This window comes from Pyrus communis, chromosome 1 (assembly GCF_963583255.1).
Source record: "Pyrus communis chromosome 1, drPyrComm1.1, whole genome shotgun sequence".
In the NCBI taxonomy this organism is placed as follows: Eukaryota; Viridiplantae; Streptophyta; class Magnoliopsida; order Rosales; family Rosaceae; genus Pyrus; species Pyrus communis.
In genome coordinates, this window is record NC_084803.1 from 7,687,920 (window position 1) to 7,707,692 (window position 19,773).

A 19,773-nucleotide genomic window follows, 5' to 3' on the forward strand; every position below is an offset into this window, starting at 1 on the left:
CCTTTTTTTCCAGCAAGTCATCTAGCATGGCAGCCACGTCAGAGTCGGGGAATGGATAAGTCTTCTCCTCAAGCTCCTTCAAAGTGCGTCTACGTATCTCTTGATCACGAAAAGCTTCGGTTTGAATCGCCTTGCCTCGTGTATGGGTTTTGACTGGAGTTGTGTTGACCGTCATCGCTTCCTTGGTGGGTTTCCACGTAGCCTTATCCACCTTTGGCCCCAAAACTTTGTCATTCTTGTAGTCGGCGATCTGCTCTTTCTTCCCATGACGGGTGATGCTTAACTCCATATCATGGGCGCGGGTGGCTAACTCCTCAAATGTTCGTGGTTTGATGCCTTGAAGGATGTAGTGTAGTCCCCACTGCATGCCTTGAACGCACATCTCGATGGCGGAGGTTTCAGAAAGCCGATCTTTGCAATCCAGGCTTAATGAACGCCATCTATTTATGTAGTCGATGACAGGTTCATCTCTCCACTGTTTCGTACTGGTCAGCTCTAGCATGCTTACAGTACGACGAGTGCTATAGAAACGGTTGAGGAATTCCCTTTCTAGCTGGTCCCAACTGTTGATAGACTCGGGTTCGAGGTCGGTGTACCAGTCAAAAGCGTTACTTTTCAGCGAACGCACGAACTGTTTGACGAGGTAGTCCCCCTCTGTCCCAGCATTGTTGCAAGTTTCAATGAAATTGGCGACATGTTGCTTCGGGTTGCCTTTTCCATCGAACTGCATGAATTTTGGGGGCTGATAACCCCTTGGCATCTTCAAAGCATCAATCCTCTTGGAGTAAGGCTTTGAGTACAGTACGGAGTCGTGCGAGCTTCCTTCGTACTGTGTCTTGATAGTGCTTGCAATCATCTCCTGTAGCTGCTGGATAGAGAGAGATCCCATGGATGTCATTGCTTGGTCTGGCTTCGGCTTCTCTTCAGCTTTCTCCACTGGTGGCTCCTCTTCTTCGTCACCTTCTTTCTTTAATAGGCCAATATTTGGGTCGACTTTTACGTCGGGCAGTGCATCTAGTTGGTTGACAAGTGCGGCAATCTGCAAGTCCTTCTCTTCCACAGTCTGTGTGAGCTTTGCGATTGCTTCATTCATCTGAGCTAGCTGTTCTTCAACAGAGGTGACGCCGATGGTCATGACTTGTGCAACCAATAGGCATGACTTTCCTTCAGACATCCAGGGTGCTGATGAAGAAACCCATTGGCCATTTTGGGATGTCATCTTATGCGCCTTAGCAGCATGCTTTGGTGCCCCCAGCAAGGTTAGGTTGATGATAGACTCGCGCCTTTGATGTTCCCTTTGCTCGCTTAGCGGTACCAATTTTGAAGCGGCATGTTGATGAGTGGTTGTGGTGCCAATGGATGCTCCATTCGTGGCGGAAGTGCTTATGCTTCTTCCCTTGGTGGTTGCAAGAACGGCTTGTCCCTTGCTTGATGCCATTGATTTTGGAGGTGTGCTTTGGTTGTTGTCAACTCCGTAACCATGCTCCTTCAACTTCTTTTGAGTTTTGGTGAGGTCGCGATCTTTGTCGTTGACGGTGTTTGAAACCTTCTTTCCAAGATTTGAAGAGGAAGCAAAGTCATGCCTAGCCTTTGACATGAGTTCGTAGGCATTTGGGTTGAAGCCTTCTTCGGTCCTCTTAGTTGGAAGAGAGCTTGGTTTCACCATGACACCATGTTGCGCCTCCAGACGGTTGATGAATCCGGCGGTTTGCAAGTTTTTCTCCTCTGCAATCTTTATCAGCCTTGCAATTGTTTCCTTCATCTGAACCAGCTGTTTTTCAATGGAGGTAGTGCCGATAGTCATGACTTGTTCTTTGTTTGAAGCCATGGACTGTGCTTGAATATCTTGAACGGAGACAGAGATGAGAGGTAGAGATTGTCCCACCGGGCGTGCCAAATTTGTGAACACGGAAAATTCCTGAAACTAGAAACAAGAATACGTGTACAAAATATATTTTTTGTTTGTATTGATTTTGGGGTTACAATCTCTTTGTAATTTGATCCTCTGATTCTATCTTCGTAGGGTGTAGGTTTGTGGATGAGCTGTTGATCCAAAGGGTCGTCGGGACTTGATCTAGGGATGAACAGTTGATGAACGGATCTTCGAGGGCTTTTGGGCTTGATCTTGAAGACTGGGTGTATGGATTTCTTCAAGGGGGCCGTCGGGGCTTGATCTTGAGGGTTGATGGATGAGCGGATCTTCAAGGGCTTTTGGGCCTAATCTTGAAGACTGGGTGTATGGATTTCTTCAAGGGGCCGTCGGGGCTTGATCTTGAGGGTTGATGGATGAGCGGATCTTCAAGGGCTTTTGGGCCTAATCTTGAAGACTGGGTGTATGGATTTCTTCAAGGGGCCGTCGGGGCTTGATCTTGAGGGTTGATGGATGAGCGGATCTTCAAGGGCTTTTGGGCCTAATCTTGAAGACTGAGTGTATGGATTTCTTCAAGAGGCCGTCGGGGCTTGATCTTGAGGGTTGATGGATGAGCGGATCTTCAAGGGCTTTTGGGCCTAATCTTGAAGACTGATTGGATGTGTGGATTTGTTGAGGTTGTTGATCCAAAGGGCCGTTGGGGCTTGATCTTAGGACGAACGGATGATGAACACTTTCTTCAAGGGGCCGTCGGGGCTTGATCTTGAGTCGGCGGAAGTTCTTCAAGGGCCGTTGGGGCTTGACCTTGAAGGAGGGTTTGACGAAGAACGAAGAGTGTTTTCTTGATCCTTCGGGATTTGCTTGAGAGCTTTAGAGTTTCAAGGCTTCAAGGTTTTGGTGTGATGTAAATTCCCTTCTTTCTTTCTTTCTTCCTTTCTTTCTTTCTTTCTTCCTTTCTTTCTCTCTTTCTTCCTTTCTTTTTCCCCTAAATGAATGCCTTGGCTTCCTATTTATAGAATTTCAAAACTTGATTTTTGGATTTAAATAATCAGATGAAATAAATCATTTCTGCCAAGTAATGACACGTGTCCTATTTGATGACTTTTCCAATTTATTTCGATTTTTCATTGAGTCACACGCTACATGTAAAATTTATGTGACACGTGAGTGTTGAAATTTTAATTATTGGTCAACATTCATTTCACCGAAATTTCGATGTCCACAGCCTCGGTGTTAATTAGAGAGGGGTATTTCTATTTAAAGCACTCTTCTCTTCTCCCTCTGTCCGATGTGGGACTGGGGGTTCCAACACTCTAGAAGCATAAATTTCGTCTTTTGTCGGACCTTTGAGCTCAAGACACATAGTAATCAATATTCGATGTCATTTGGACGGTACTCATCGTCGTGAATGCCTGCAAAAACCGGTGTTTTAACAAATAAGTTGTGCACATTTTAAGTTTACGGGCAAAATGGTAATTTTGAGGGACAGAAAAGGAGCTAAAGGCAGCAGCCGCGCTGCCTTGTCATTTGCGTGGAAACGAGCAGATAAGCCTGCTACTTCTCTCTTCTTTGTTTTCTACCTACTCAATCTCCATTCAAACTAGTTTTCATCATAACTTGCTAGCTCCCTCCTCATTCTCCAATGGCTTATGCTATGTACTTGGCACCTTCAAGTTCCTCGAAAATCACCCCACGACCAGGTCTTTCTCCGCTTCTCTCCTCCTGTTATCCGCTTTTTTAGTTTGGACCGGAGCATAGTATGCGCGGGTTGGATCCTTAGCCATTGGATTTTTAGCAGTATATTGAGTCGTTCATTCAACTGTTCCATGCTATGAGCCGGTTCATTTTAGAATTTCCGCTTGTTAATGTTCTTTCTCATAAACTTAGTTGTTATTTGATCACTGACTTATATCAATGTACGCACAATGATGGATAGGCAACCATAACACTGCTCAAAAGCTGGTTCGAATAGATAAGCTGCTCCAAAATTCTCCTGCCGCTAGATTTACCAATCTCAAAGCTAAGGTTCTTTACTTTTTTTTTTCCCGATCTAACCTTGAATTATTTTCTAATTTTCAAAGTATCTAGTATTCGAGTTTATTGTCTATGAGTTGGATGATCACATCATACTTTGGTATTACCATTAGAGCATGTTAATCACGTGTTAAGCTTAGAGGCAACACGTGCCCCACATCCCTAATGACGGTTGAACACGTATTATGTTAGATTGGAAATGAAAGTCTTGCATTAGGCGCTTAAAAGATAATTTTGATTAGGCGCTCGTGTTTCAGCAATTTCTTTATTGACATAATTTTGATGCTTGTATACGTTGCATGCTGAAATTTTGGTGGTTTTTTTTTCATCCCAATAGGCTGAGAAAAGCAATGAAAGCGTAAAACCGAACAGCATGATTTGCCCTGATTGTGATGCAAATGGTAAGCTAACTCTAAAAGCATATATATGTTCAATTTTCGTTTTGGGGAAAATTATATTCTTGTACTGTGAATTGGGCAGGTGCAGTTCTGTGCTCGCAATGCAAGGGTAGTGGAGTGAACTCTGTTGATCTCTTCGGTGGACGGTTTAAAGCCGGTGACTCGTGCTGGCTCTGCGGGTAACGCCTTTTCTGTCATTCAAACTACGATTTTCGGGCAAAACAATGTGCTAGTTTTCCTGGAGAGTATAGGGTGTAGAGACTCACTGAAACAAACCGTTTTGCAATTCATTCTCATTGTTCTTGTTTTGCTTGTAGTGGTAGAAAGGAGATGTTGTGCGGAAATTGCAACGGAGCTGGGTTTCTCGGAGGTTTCATGAGCACTTCCGATAGTACGCCCGAATGATGTAAAATGCCATTAGCTGCACAACCTTCCTAGCATTGGACTTGTATACTTGTGTACGTTGGCTAAGTATAGTGATATAGTCTTGTGACTTACTGTATATGGATGGAAATTTATGGGATTTCATATTGTAATGTGGTTAATTTGCTGGTTCAAGTCGAATTTGATTAAGAATTTCAACTTAATGAACAGCTTCGAGTAGCTTTTTTTTTGCATGCATGCATGCATATATGACTATGATTACTAAAATGCAGATAGAAGTAGGAGTTCATGTCTCCGTTATTTTACAAATGGTTCATATCAGAATGCCCTAGTGACTGCCATCTGAAATCGCTAATGGCTCCTGATGAATTCACCCATATTTCTCTGAAGCAAACCGGCCCCCTCTGAATCGGGATGGAAGACATGAAACACATGAGACTCGTTCTCCGCCTCCACCAGCTTCACTTCTTTAACTCCTTTTTTCTGCAGAAACTCTGCATACATCACTCCCCTCTCTTTCAAAAAATCCAAGCCAGCCACATAAACAACCACAGCAGGGAACTCATCGCTCCATTCGGTTGCAGACAGTCCGGTCTTTTCAAAGTTACATCCGAAATAGTCTCGGTTGGAGCCTTTAGGTATGCTTAGTCGCCAAAACATGTCATTGCTCGCCACATCCTTTGCTCCCTCTTCAGCCATCTCTTTCTCGGTTCTCTTTTCACTCCCAAAATAAGGATGTACCAACAATAATCCCCTTATTTTGACATGACCGATTCGATTGCAAATGGCTTTCACAGCAACATTGTGAGTTATGTTCCCTCCAGCGCTGTCCCCGGTGAGAAAAACCCGAGAGAGATCAGCTTTGCCTAGCCATGGTTCAGAGCTTGCTTGGCGACTAAGCCAATCGAACGTGTAATAGCAGTCTTCATAAGCTACGGGGAGCCGGTTCTCTGGAGCTAAACGATAGTCAACGGACACAACAATGGATTGGGATGCAACAGCTAAGCCTCCTAAGAAATGATGGTAGCCAAGCCATGTGGTTGAGCCAATGCAGAAGCCACCACCGTGAAAATTAACCACAACCGGAAGCTTCTTCGAAGATGTTGGATTACCAGGAAGGAAAATCCTTCCCGTAATGGGTTTCGATGAGTCAATAATCACATCCTTGGACTTGAATCCGTCGGTTGATTCTGGTGAGGCAGATGCCACCCCGGGTGAAAAGCGTTTTACAGATCCATCGGAAAAAACTTGAAGAAAGTCCGGTGCTTCTTCAACAATGGACATAATTCTTCAAACGAAAAGAAGCTCTTCCAGTTTCTTCAACTGACGGTCTCCCAGTTTGTGAGAGTTTATAAAGGGTTGGTGCTAGTAAAAGATATGATGTTAGGTTCTTCATGTAAAGTGTGTTGGCCAATAATAAAAGAAGTCGGTATTAGAAAAAGGGTAGGTAAAATGTGGGAGGAACTGAAAAGTTTAGAAGTCAAAGAGGTGCGTTATGTATGTGTAGGGCAAAAAGATTTACCTAACATCAAGACCGGACTTTGACGATATCTCCAAACGGTAATTCCAACCAATAATGCAATATCATGTAACTTTACACAAGTTCTAAAAGACGTTAAGGCTAGTCGGCCGGCGGGCTGGAACCTAATGCCTAGGCGGCTAGACGAGGTATGGGCGGATTTAATTAAATCAATTATATTTCATGTAAATAAGTGTTTGTTTATACTTAAAATATATATGATTTCATCATAAACTACAAAATGGAATGACATATATTATGAGTTATTGAAACATAATAAAAACATGGAAAACAAATATATAATGTGTGTTCCTTTAAGTATTCAACAAGTCTATTACAATTTATTAAAAAAATAAAATGCAAAATAAAAGTTATTTATTTTCTGTCTAAGTGAGTCACAACTTAAGGCGGATGTCTAGACGGGTCTAGTCGGGCTAGGCGAGTGCCTAGGCAGGCGCCTTAGTAGATCTAGGTATCCTTTCTCAATTTTCAAACGCCTAAGCATTAATCGAGACGGTGGCTAACCGTCTAACGCCTAGACGGGGACTAGGCGACGCTTGGCGGGGATTTTTAGAACAGTGACTTTACAATATGGCAATGCATTATTGATTTGGAATACCGTCACAATGACAATTAGCGGAAGGGCAATGAAAACTAAAATTCTGAAACTTTGTACAAAAATTAAAAATTCACATAAAAAGGGGGCAACAATTGATAATTATAACAGATAGGGAGACAATCATCTTCACACGAGTTAACTTCAGTTTGACATGCAAACAGTGGTCAGGGTAAAAAGGGATGGGATTTCAAAGGCTCGATCCCACCGTTATGAGAATACAATTGGTATCTATGATTGGTCTAAATTCAATACCAAAAGGAAATTCAATCCCTAATTTTTCAAAACATTTATTTGGCTACTTGTTCTAAAACAGGCATATTCTTCAAATCCTCTTCCATCACATTTATTTGCAAAGGGGGCAATGAGAAGGCACTCACAGTTGAGCTTCCACTCCGTACCTCTTTCAAGACACGCAATGCCGACACAGTTTGCTTCACATAGACGCTCTCCATCTGTTTTATTTCTGCAAGTTCTGTAGGCGCTTTAAATATCCTATCTCTATTTTCAGTCACAGTCGTAGACTCACACCGTTCTTCCACTTCGGTTGCTTCAGATGGGGCTGATGGGTCATTCTTGGAGAAAACATGATCGAGCATCACCTCGCACTCCTTTACAAGTTTGTTTAGTACATCAGTACTGAAGAATGGTTGTTGCATGACCCTTTGGACAAAGGGAAGGCGAATTAGAGCACCAGTTCGCTTGTCATGTTTCTTTAGTATCTTCAATAGACCTGTCGAGGAAATAGGAAGCAAAAAACACCAAAAAGCACAGTTCAAGATTCTAACAATTAGGAAAACTAAAATAAGATTGACAAGTTCCTTTATCAATATTAGCCATTCATTCAACTGAACTCGCCCATGTTGAGTTTTATTGGGCTTTACACCTTTATAAACATGTTATATTTTGTAATTACTGTTTTTCAATTACAACAATAAGAGATTCAATAGTTGGTAGTCTCATGCACGATCGCGCGCAACCAGAATGTTAATCTTTTCAAGACCAGGCATCTCTTTTACAAGTTTTGCACACAAACACAAGATAAAGATGTATACCTGTATAGTTAAGGGCGCTGTAATTTTCTAACAAAACCATCTCTCCATGAAAATCAACTATCTCTCTCCCTACATTCATCAACTCTTCATTGGAATCCTTTGCGTCTGCTACCCTGTCTTGCAGCTCCTGTACTCCAAAATCAGAACCAGAAAGTACACAAATTAAAAAATAATCAAAGTCGCATGCCTCTGCATCTTAGGACACACTTTCCGCCAATTGGCAGGTCCAAAGAAATACATAGAAAACTCAGGGGCCAAGTGTATTTGCAAGTTCATTAATAGAAGTCGTTAAGTCTTGGCGAAGAAAAGAGTAATACTTGTGCATCATAACATGCCAAACAAAGCATCAATACCAATGATTACAGTAGTGCTTTTGGTCAAAGACTATCGAAAGCATGAAGCATGTCATGCTCTCCCTTAATCATATTGTGTAAGGCGATTACTCATAGAAGAATTGTGTGACACAATAAAACTAAATTGACGGTCACAAAAAAGAAAAGTGACAAGTTTTCCAAATTCAATCAGCTAATAAAAAAGTGATCTAAGTTTTCCAAATTCAATTAGCTAATCAAACTTATAATACAGACATACTGCTTCAGGTGATAAAGGGTTGAAGAACAAACCGCATTTGATGATGATATATACAAAATTGGAGACAAAAGGATTAGCAAATTAGCAGCCAGGAAAGTCCTGCATCAAATTATGTGTAGAACAAAAAAGACCACAGAAGTTCATCGGCAATTAATGTTGCGAATATAGGTAAAGATTTTTGTCATGTTCCGTAGATAGACACATCATGAATGCTCTGGGCAGTGGATTGCGGAATACAAGACAGATATATATCAAACAAATCATACTTTTTCTTTAACAACACTGATATAATGTCGATAAGTTCTTATATGCCTTAAGTGGTTGTACCAATTGCTGCAAAACCCGACATTTTAAGTCAAATGGAGCTCTGAAACAAATAGAAAACCAATTTCGGGATCAATTCAACCAAATTACATACATCAAAATTGGCTCGTCAAATCAAATTACATACCTAAATCTACAAGATTGCTACTGAAACCAAAATTTACAGCAATACAATGTCCTAAAACAACGCAAAAACCAATCAATTTCATCCAAATTCAATATTATACATCAAAGACACAATCTTTCTATCTGCTAAACCAAAATTATCAAACAAAAACGTTAAATTTCCGAATTCGCAAGCAGCAATTCAATCTCTCAATTTATCAAAAAATTCTCGTAATTCCCAAAATCCGAATTGTATTCTTAGATAATAATTTCAAAATAAAATCAAGAAATTATACCTTCCATCGAATAACGTAATCTTCCTCCTTCTCCTCAAAAAAAGCATTAAACTTTTCCAATTCGTTCTCCAACAACCTCACGAAATCCGTTACCTCCTTGGAAACCTCACCGCCCTCGCCGTCAGCACGATCGTCGTCCTCGTCGGACAATCTAGGCCGTTTATTGGGAGGTTTGTCTCCATCTTTGGGGTAGATCAGCTTCAGCTGCTTCTTCAAGTCCTTGTACGACAGAAACTTGTCCCGCCATTCCGGCAAGGCCTCCTCGATCAGGATGCCGAGGCTCTTCGAGAACTTCATGCTCCCGCGCTACACCGCGACGCCCGAAGTGTTCTGGGAATTTTCCGGCGAGATGTTCTGCGAACAGCGGCGACGTGCGGGTCTGATGAGAGAGAGAGAGAGAGAGAGAGAGAGGGAGAGAGAAGGACGGAGAGGTGATTATATTTAGAAGCGGAATTAGAATATTCGTCAAGTGGGTTATGGGGAATATTCCCTCTGTTAACTATGAAAGCCTGACTTTGTATTTTATCTTATCTTTTCATTTCTTTTTGGTCGGTATTTTTTTTATCCTTTTTTGTATTAAAAAATTATTTGGAACAATTTTTTTTTTTTTTTTTTGTCAAATGGAACATTTAATTTTAGTCCAATTAAAAGTTTTGATCTTTTAACTAAAAACTTGTAAGTATTAATTGTGAACTTGTCCTAAATTCGTTGTGCAAATCCAGGGTCTATTTGAGCAACTTTATAAGAACTTTCATTACTTTTTTTTTTCTTCTTTTGTTTTGGACGGAAGTTCTAAAGATATTATTCAATAACATTATTACTTCATATTGTGACAAGTTTATAAATTAATATTCACGAATTTTTGGTCAAACACCAAAGTTCAATTGTGCCAATTTAAAGGACAAATAGTCCAATTTTCTCATATTTAAGTGATGATAAAAAAAACTATAGTCCACTAGTCTTTCTATTTATTTATAAGTGAGAAATCTTATATTCAAATGTGAAAAATAGCGAGTCGACAACTAATTTATTCTCTCACCTCTTCATGTAAATATACCAATGATAGTAATAATATTAGGGGGTGTTTGTTTCCTCTCACTAAAGTTCACTAGACTGGACTAGACTAAAGATTAGTCCACTCCTATGTTTGTTTCCTGGCTGGACTAGTTTTAATGGGATTAGCCAGGACTCACTTTCACTAACAACCTCACTAGCCGTTCTTAGCGTGTCCCCTTGAAAACTATCGGACTAGCTAAGAACTTCTTCGTCCTGCTTGAATCACCTCCCTGACGTCGATTTCGACGGCACAAGCTTTGGGTGAGGCTTCATCTCCGATGATGACCTCGTCGATTGGGTCATCTCCGCCATCTTCTTATCCTTCCCTGCTTCGTTATTGTCATGGTTGTGGCTTTGAAGCTACTGATTTTGGCTTTGCCTTCGGCTTACCTCCTCATTGACTGGGTCATCTCCACCATGACTGCTTCGCAATCTTAGTAAATCGATTTTTGTTCTGGGTTTTTGGGTTTTTTTTCTTCTGGTTTATGGGTTTTTTTCCTGGGATTTGTAGGTTTAATTGGTTACTGGAAGGCTTACCTTTCTTTTTGGAATCTTTGAAGGCTTGGCAAATGGTTAACCAACAAATTCTCTTAATTAAACAAAAAAAGTAAGATATTGATGCATAATTTGATATAGAGAGAAAATGATGGAGAAGAGAAACGAGGAAGGGTAAGGGAAGGAAGGGGAAAGAAAATTTGTTTGGGTCCATTCATTTCCATACTTCAGTGCCCTTTAATTATTACTTTTTGTTTAATTTTTAAGGCAATGGTGAATTAAAAATGACAAAAAAAAATAGTCTGTGACTTAGTCTGACACTGCACTAGTCCAGCTTAGTCCCTGAAGCTAGTCCAATCCGAGACTGTCCGGTGCAACAAATGCACCCTTAGAGGCCAAGCTTTAAACCTCATTACTGCAAAGATTAATTATTGTGAATATAACGTTACGTGGCTTTTCGTTTTATCCACCTCATGTGTCCACCGTTGATTGTTTTATCCACTCACTTGTTGTTAACGTATTAACTATGCAAATTTTGTAAATCAATTATTGATTCTTTTATTTTCTCAATTACTTGATATTATATGTGGAGAAGACCAACCAAATTAGAAATGATTTAGTCATCCATATATATATAAATATAATTAACAATTTTTGGTAATATATTCACGATCTCAATTTGATTAATGTTACTGTTACACATATAAAAATATTTAAATGATAACTATCAAAATCGAATTTTAATTATGATTGGACAAAGTGATACCCCATGAGATAGAAAGGTTACAATTATTTTACTATTATTTTTTAAGAAAGAGATTCTTGGTACATACGCATGTGGTAATTAGTTATTTTTTAATTTGATTGTTTGTTTTTCAAAATATATTTTGATTAACTTTCTAATCACTCACATTTTCTTTTGCAAAATTTTATATGTTTTTATCGGAATTCTGAAAAGGAGGAGCACAATTTTTTTTTAGTACACGGCATAATTTACACGGAGAAGATGACGTGTTCAGCTAAATCATACAATAGACAAGCTAATTTGGTATTGAATTCGCCGTCCACGAAAGTCGAACCTAAAACCTTTTACTCGAAGAAAAAAAATGCAATTTAAATTATTCAGTTCTAATAAAACAATACTACATTTACATTTTTTAACATATAGCATTATATTATTTGACCGAAACACCACTTGTATAAACTGGTCGTATATAAGTTGTAGCATTTCCAATGTGACTTTCATCGAACACTTCGCAGTCGGCATTTACTCTTCCTTTAATTTTGCCCTTTCCTTTTTCCATTCTAGTCAGAGTCACAAAGCGGGAACTTCTTGAAGAAGGGAAGCCAAAAAGCCACAAGACCGCAAGATCACGCTTCCTTCATTCACTCATAAACCTCTCCACATTCCACCACCGAGACACATAACTCACACTTAGTCTCTCTCTCTCTCTCTCACTCTCTCTCGCATATTGTCTCGCTCCGAGTTCTCCAAATCAAGAGGTCAGTGCTGCTTTTCTTCCTCAGTTTCTGTTCATTTGTGTTTGTTTCCCGAGGAAATGTGGGGGAAAATTTGGGCTTTTCTTGTTTCTGGTTGTATGTACATGGTCTGATAGATTTCTGGTTGTAATTATGTGTCAATGAAATGGAATTTCGTTCTAATCGGATGCAGTTTTCTCAGAAAATTTAAGTCCCGACAGTGGAAATTGAGTTTGGTTTTTGTAAGTGTGTATGATAACAATTTGTTCAGTTTGTTTTTTTTCTGAGCAAAAAATGGAACTTGTTGTTCTGATGAATCTGATCATGTTGCTGCAAAAGTGTAGGAGATTAATCGAAAGCGAACACTTATGTATTTTTGTTAGTTGGGGTTAATGAATCTAGATCGCTGTCTTGGGGCTAAAGAGGAAGATAGAGTTTTTTTTCGATTTCAATTAGTTGAGGTTAATGGGTTTTCAGTGTTCTTCATTTGGTAACATATGATGTTTTGAATTCCACGACGATTCGCCAATACGTTGCGTTCTGTCTTGTATGCGTGTATTGAACTACGAGATACACAAGGAAGGTGTGGGAGCGCCCATCATGTGGAAGCCCTGTCCCCAAACCACTAAACCAGACATATTGATCACTGTTCTTGTTTTGCTTTACACCATTTATGCTTCCAATTTCTCTTGCCGTCTTTTTCTTTGAGTGGAAAACCCAACACCAAACCACATTGTTTTTTTGTATTGTGTTTGCTATTCTTCCATTCGGTTTGATTTACTGATTGATTGGAACCTTAATCTTTGGGTTTGTGCACAACATTCTTTTCCAATCAGCAAGGATTTCGTGAATGAGGTATGAGTCTGTTACAATTTTGTGTGTTATATTTCTTTAGATTTTGTCAAACAAAAGATTATAATTTTCCATCCTCGTTGGTCATGGTTGCTGAGGACCCTTTTTTGAGTTCTTCGTTACTAGATGGTGACTTTGGTGGTTGAATTATTGTGTGAATATTAATCTACGTTGCTGATTCTGCTCAAGTACATGTTTGTTCATTTGTATCAGGCGTACTGATCTGGTTTTTGTCATTTTCTTTTGTGTCAGACAGTGAATATTTGTAGAGAAAATGGAATCTGAAGCAAGTGAAACTAGCACAGTGGTAACTCAACTTAGTTTTGGTGGATTTGGTAGACATGTGAAGGCAAGCGATCTTGTAACGTACTTGGAAGATGAAATTGGGCTTGTATATAGGTGCAGGTTGAAAACATCTTGGACCCCTCAAGAGTCCTTTCCAAATTTTGAGCTCATTGATACTTCAAATATTGCAAGAACAAATGATTATATCATGGTGGAGCCTCATGCATTTGTGCATTTTGCCATGACTGAATCAGTAACTTTTGCTATGGATGCAGCAGGGCGTTCTCAACTTTTTTACAACAATGAACCATTGAAAGTAAGTTTGGGCCCTGAGAATCCATATTTCTTGAATAGGAGGAGGAGGGATAAAGCGCCATTCAAGTTATCTGATGTATGTGTCGAGATTGGAAGTTTAGTTCGTCAAGATGAGTTTTTTGTTGCTTGGAGAGGACAGACTTATGGTGTTGACTTTATTGTGGATCCCTTTGATGGAACATGCAAATTTTGTTTTACCAGAGACATTGCATTTTCATTTAAAGGGATAAGGAAGCATGCAGTCATTAAATGCGATTTTATGGTAGAGTTCTTGGTAAGAGACATTTCCGAAATCAAGCAATACACAGATACTGCATATCATGTAATTCTGTTGCGGCTGGCTTCATCACCCTTGGTTTCGTATAGAACTGCTGATGATGACATTGACCAATCAGTCCCATTTAATCTGTTGGATGATGATGATCCTTGGATTAGAACCACGGATTTTACTCCTAGTGGGGCTATTGGGCGTTGTAATTGCTACAGAGTTTCAATACCCCCCCGACATGGTGCAAAGTTGAAGAGGACCATGGATTATCTTCGAGAATGCAGGGTGCGGGAGGTTTGCCTCAAAAGGCCTCCTAAGGTTCAAAACGAACCTGATTTTGGAATGCCTGCTTCAGATCCTTTCTTCTGTATTCATTATAAGGATGATATTTCGTTTGAGATAATGTTCTTGGTTAATGCAGTAATGCACAAGGGCATTTTTAATCAGCACCAGTTGTCGGACAGTTTCTTTGATTTACTGAGGAGCCAACCAAAGGAGGTTAATTTGGCTGCATTGAAGCACTTGTGCACTTACAAGCACCCAGAATTTGATGCCTGTAAGAGACTGAAAGTTGTGCAAGATTGGTTGCTGAAGAACCCCAAGCTTTTCAAGGATCCTAAGCGATTGGATGACATTTCTGAAGTTAGGAGGTTGATTATCACCCCAACTAAAGCCTATTGTCTTCCACCAGAGGTTGAACTTTCCAATAGGGTTCTTAGAAAGTATAAGGAAGTTGCTGATCGGTTCTTGAGGGTTACCTTTATGGATGAAGGTATGCAGACAATCAACTCTCATGTTCTGAACTCTTATGTTGCTCCTATTGTGAAGGAAATTATGACGAATGCCTCTCCTCAGAAGACAAATGTATTCAAAAGGGTGAAGACAATTTTGACTGACGGCTTTTACTTGTGTAGTCGTAAGTACTCTTTCTTGGCCTTCTCATCCAATCAATTGAGGGACCGTTCTGCCTGGTTTTTTGCTGATGGCATGAACATTTCTATCCTTGACATCAAAACATGGATGGGGAAGTTCACCAACAAAAATATTGCTAAATGTGCTGCTAGGATGGGCCTATGCTTTTCGTCTACATATGCATCAGTAGACGTTCCATTAAGTGAAGTTAATTTTGCCCTTCCAGATATCAAGAAGGGTAAGTATGATTTTTCTGATGGGATTGGTAAGATTACTCCTGACCTTGCAATGAAAGTCGCTGAGAAGTTGAAACTTGACAGAGATCCACCTTGTGCATATCAAATAAGATATGCTGGCTGTAAAGGGGTTGTGGCTTGTTGGCCATCCAATGGTGATGGGCACCGGCTTTCTTTAAGGCCTAGTATGAACAAGTTTGAGTCATGCCATACTATACTGGAAATTTGTTCTTGGACTAGGTTGCAGCCGGGTTTTCTGAACAGGCAGATTATCACATTACTGTCTGCACTGGATGTTCCAGATGAGATATTCTGGAGAATGCAGGAAAGAATGGTTTTAAGGTTAAACCAGATGCTTGTGGACACGGATGTGGCATTTGATGTTCTCACTGGCTCTTGCGCTGAGCAAGGAAATGCAGCAGCCATAATGCTGAGTGCTGGTTTCAAGCCCCAGACAGAACCTCATCTACGGGGCATGTTAACCTGTATACGAGCTGCTCAGCTCTGGGGCCTTAGGGAAAAGGCTAGGATTTTTGTTCCTTCTGGAAGATGGCTTATGGGATGTCTAGATGAGCTAGGGGTACTTGAGCAAGGCCAGTGCTTTGTCCAAGTGTCTACCCCGTCGCTACAGAATTGTTTTGCCAATCATGGCTCTAGGTTTGATAAGATTGAGAACAATCTTCAAGTGATTAAGGGGCTTGTTGTGATAGCAAAGAATCCTTGCCTTCATCCCGGAGATATAAGGATTCTTGAAGCAGTTGATGCCCCTGAGTTACACCACTTGCATGATTGCATTCTTTTCCCTCGGAAGGGTGATAGGCCCCACACAAATGAAGCTTCTGGAAGTGACCTCGATGGGGACCTTTACTTTGTTACTTGGGATGAAGATCTTATTCCCCCAAGTAAGAAGAGCTGGACTCCTATGTTGTATGATCCTCAAGAAGCCAAACCTCATGGGCGTCCTATAACTCAGACGGTACTTACTTGCCCTTTTCATTGGGTGTCTTCAAGATTCTGTGAATATTTTGGAACATGATTAATTGTCTTCTCTTTCCATGCTTGCTTTCTATAATGGACAATATACCATTCTTTTCTTAGACAAACAGCATTTTCACTATCTTGCATGCTTCGACAACAAAGATTAATAAAACTGCATGTCTATCAGATATGTGAATTTTCTTTTAGAGTTGATAGTGTCATCAGTCTGATATCATGTCTAGTTTATGCTCACAAGAGTTGTTTTGTTTTATGCTCTATAGGAGTAAGTTTCTATCAACTAATTCCCTGGAAACACATTTGATGCCACCATTTTTGTTATGGTTGTACCATTAAGGATGCGTGTATCAACTAATTCCCTGGAAACACATTTGATGCCACCATTTTGGTTATGGTTGTACTATTAAGTATGCGTGTCATAAACTTCTTCAGTTTAGCGTTATTCCTAGAAGTTGAAGCTGGTAGATGGGGACTACAGAATTTTATGTTCACACTCCTACAGTATATCTAGCAACATGAAATGCAAGTTAATAATTGTTTTATATTCTATCAACATGAATTGTCAATGTCAAGTTTCCTGGCAAATGGGTTTTCTTTTTTGTACAAGATAACTATTCTTCTACTTAATCCATTGATGGAAAGGTTATATAAACAAGATGTGGCAGAATTATGACGTATTGTCTAAAAGTGAATCAAGCGATGTTTCCTTTGTGGTTTGTTCTTCATTTATTAGGTTTACATTCTAAATAAATTGTGTTCTCTTGTTTGATTTACACTATTTTATTTTGGTCCCAAAGTTTTTCATGGACATCTTTTGATTCTCTTACCGTCATTATGTTTATACCTCAGGATATTATAAATTTTTTTGCGAAAAACATGGTGAATGAGAACTTAGGGGCTATATGCAATGCACATGTGGTTCATGCTGACCGTAGTGATTATGGGGCTATGGATGAGAACTGCCTTCTATTAGCTGAGTATGCAGCATTAGCAGTTGATTTTCCGAAAACTGGAAAGACTGTTGCCTTGCCAGCACATCTAAAGCCAAAGATGTACCCTGATTTCATGGGGAAAGAGGAGTACCAGACGTACAAGTCAACTAAAATTTTGGGGCGACTATATCGCCACATTAGAGATGCTTATGACGAAGAAATGGCAACCTCTTTGGAGCTGAATTATACTCCCGGTGACATCCCATATGATATGGATCTGGAGATTCCTGGAGCCACTGATTTTATAGCTGATGCGTGGGAGAAAAAGTGCTCTTATGATGGCCAGGTGAAGGGTCTAATGGGGCAATACAAAGTTAAGAGAGAAGAAGAGATTGTTACTGGGCATGTTTGGTCCATCCCCAAATCCAACAGCAAGAAACAAGGAGAGCTGAAGGAGCGGTTGAAGCAATCCTACAGTGCTCTTAAAAAAGAATTCAGGCTAGTTTTTGAGAATAGGGATTCAAATATTGAATCTCTTACTGATGATGAGAAGAGTATACTGTATGAGCAGAAGGCATCGGCATGGTACCAGGTGACTTACCACCCGAAATGGGTGAAAAGATCAATCCATTTGCAAGAGCCAGATGTTGCTGGAAATGTGGCGATGTTGAGCTTTGCCTGGATTACAGCCGACTACCTTGCACGAATCAAGATCAAGCGCCGCGGAGTGGAACATATTGATTCTTCGAAGCCTATCAACTCTTTGTCAAAGTACCTAGCTGATCGAATGTGACCAGCATTGGAAGACCTAAGAGCCGTTTATTGTGGCATCTGGAAACCCTTGAGAGTTGTCCCATGTCTCTCCGTTAAACATCACGGCGACAAGGCCATTCTGCCAATTTTATTAGCTTAAGTTTTATGTTTAATCTTGTGTTTTTCGATTTCTCCTTTGGAAGTATGACTCATTGAAGCTACTGGTTGATATCTTCAGAAACAAACCGAAATAGAAGTTCTGGGTTCCTACTCTTACAGTCTTTAATTTCTTATTTTTACTTTTGTGATTTGAAAGATTTCAGTTTTATTTGTCATTTGCCAGAAAATAATTAATATCTCAAATTTAAATGATTCAAAATAAATGGTTTCTTTCAAACCAGAAAATTCAAAATTTAGCGGTCACCCCAGTAATTATCGAGCTAATCCATCAACATTATTCTAACAGAGTAGTTACTACTCCATTCAATCTACACTCTAAAAACGATCGAAGCAGAACATTGATTCTATTCCGAGACTCTGCACGGATCCACGACGAAACAGAGTATGTGCTCACGCACCTGAGTCCATGTGAGTGACTCTAACCATTGATGCAGGTGGGGTTAGAATGCAGCGACAGCCAAAATTTTCTCGTATGCAGGTTCGCTCACGAATGACGTTAGCAAAACTAAAGCTAAAATTTATCTGTGACTACAAATATCACTGTCACATCTGCATCAACTTCTCATTTGACGACAATCACATGCACTGAAAAAACCCATTAATTAGTACTCTTTGATGTATGGAGCATTGATGATCATTGACCATCCCCACCTACCCAAGGGCAGTCCCTTCTCTTTTAGCTTTGTCATCCAACGGACGTTTGGGGCGGCAGTTCATGTGGTCTTAATTCTTTCTAATTCACACCACTGGTTGTGTTTGTCCTATTTCGCTGCCTTGAAAAATCCACATCTGCTTCTCTTCACCTCTTCAACTATTGGTAGTTGATTAACTTCAAAAAAAATCTCATTTTGGTATTTACGACAAGAGTTCGACTCTCATTTTCTTTTTTTTCTCTCTCTGAATTAGTGGAAGAAAAATCCATGAATGCGTTGGGAAGAGTTTAGGAAATTGGGTTTCTTTCCTTTCATTTGAATTATGAAACTTAGGTATTGTATTCGTCATTCACAACATGATGAGCTTCTCTTTGCACTCGTGTTTTCAATGTCTCCTTCCTCGTAAATCTTTGTTAAACACAACCTTTTATTCTGCGGTAGAAATCTAAAATTGTCCAAGCATGTGGTATATATGCTTGTCAATCACATTAGAAATTCTAAGTTGATGTTGAAACAAAAAACATGATGGCTATGTGATGTTAACACTGCTTAAACAGATGTTATTTTCAAATAATTAAGCATAATTAATATTATTTTCGTATCAGATTTGTATCACATCTTTAATAGAATCCACCAATACATGTGAATCTCATTTTTTTTCAAACAGATGCTTTATACACCAAATTTAAGCATAATTTGGTGTAGAGATGCTTTATACACCAAATTTAGATTTAGCCTATATATGGAAATCATCAGTTCATTCATGTGCCAAATTATTTTTACTGTGTTTCTATTTCTGCATTTGTCTGTAAGTACAACCAGAGAACAATCTTCACAATTCTTTTCTCATCTTTTGAAGCAATTGAATCATTTTTAGGGTTTTAATTGAAATGTACTGGACAAAGTCAAAGTTCAATTATTCTTTCTATGAAAGTAGCAGGTAATTAAACAAGTTGTGTGCTTTGTGATTCCTTCTTTCTTGAGTTTTCCGATTAGGCAGGATTTATTTATGTGCATATAATGTAGGGATGGGCATTTGGGATCGAAAACCAAACAGAAATACGGATTGAACCGAATTCTATTGAACGGTTAATTTTTGCGATTTTGAAATGGTTTCCATCGGTTTGAAATCAGACCAAAAGTTAAAATAACGGTTTGATTTCGGTTCC

The 19,773-nt window shown here is 39.5% G+C and overlaps 4 protein-coding genes across 6 annotated transcripts; 2 read left to right on the forward strand and 2 right to left on the reverse strand.

The window, feature by feature from the left end:
• Positions 1 to 3,410: 3,410 nt before the first annotated feature.
• Positions 3,411 to 4,865, forward strand: LOC137747626 (protein BUNDLE SHEATH DEFECTIVE 2, chloroplastic-like). Of its 2 annotated transcripts, none has more exons than XM_068487771.1 (5): positions 3,411 to 3,637; positions 3,807 to 3,895; positions 4,242 to 4,305; positions 4,385 to 4,481; positions 4,620 to 4,865. In XM_068487771.1, exons 1-5 carry the CDS (start codon positions 3,520 to 3,522, stop codon positions 4,705 to 4,707), a joined length of 456 nt encoding a protein of 151 aa, XP_068343872.1. In that variant the 5' UTR covers positions 3,411 to 3,519; the 3' UTR covers positions 4,708 to 4,865. The 2 variants fall into 2 exon arrangements, with proteins under 2 accessions (XP_068343872.1, XP_068343880.1); XM_068487779.1 differs by having other exon boundaries at positions 3,411 to 3,570.
• A 104-nt stretch (positions 4,866 to 4,969) lies between these two features.
• Positions 4,970 to 6,128, reverse strand: LOC137747617 (probable carboxylesterase 17). The gene has a single exon (XM_068487760.1). The coding sequence runs from the start codon at positions 5,968 to 5,970 to the stop codon at positions 5,038 to 5,040; it is 933 nt and encodes a 310-aa protein (XP_068343861.1). The 5' UTR covers positions 5,971 to 6,128; the 3' UTR covers positions 4,970 to 5,037.
• A 765-nt stretch (positions 6,129 to 6,893) lies between these two features.
• On the reverse strand, positions 6,894 to 9,594 carry LOC137739137 (SPX domain-containing protein 1-like). Its single transcript, XM_068478643.1, has 3 exons — positions 9,193 to 9,594; positions 7,877 to 8,003; positions 6,894 to 7,554 (listed from the first exon to the last, which is right to left on the reverse strand). Exons 1-3 carry the CDS (start codon positions 9,487 to 9,489, stop codon positions 7,112 to 7,114), a joined length of 867 nt encoding a protein of 288 aa, XP_068334744.1. The 5' UTR covers positions 9,490 to 9,594; the 3' UTR covers positions 6,894 to 7,111.
• A 2,463-nt stretch (positions 9,595 to 12,057) lies between these two features.
• On the forward strand, positions 12,058 to 18,041 carry LOC137738944 (RNA-dependent RNA polymerase 6). 2 transcript variants are annotated; one of them, XM_068478416.1, is made up of 3 exons: positions 12,058 to 12,246; positions 13,327 to 16,066; positions 16,936 to 18,041. In XM_068478416.1, the coding sequence occupies exons 2-3, from the start codon at positions 13,349 to 13,351 to the stop codon at positions 17,809 to 17,811; spliced, it is 3,594 nt and encodes a 1,197-aa protein (XP_068334517.1). In that variant the 5' UTR covers positions 12,058 to 12,246; positions 13,327 to 13,348; the 3' UTR covers positions 17,812 to 18,041. The 2 variants fall into 2 exon arrangements, with proteins under 2 accessions (XP_068334517.1, XP_068334525.1); XM_068478424.1 differs by having other exon boundaries at positions 13,331 to 16,066.
• Positions 18,042 to 19,773: the final 1,732 nt, after the last annotated feature.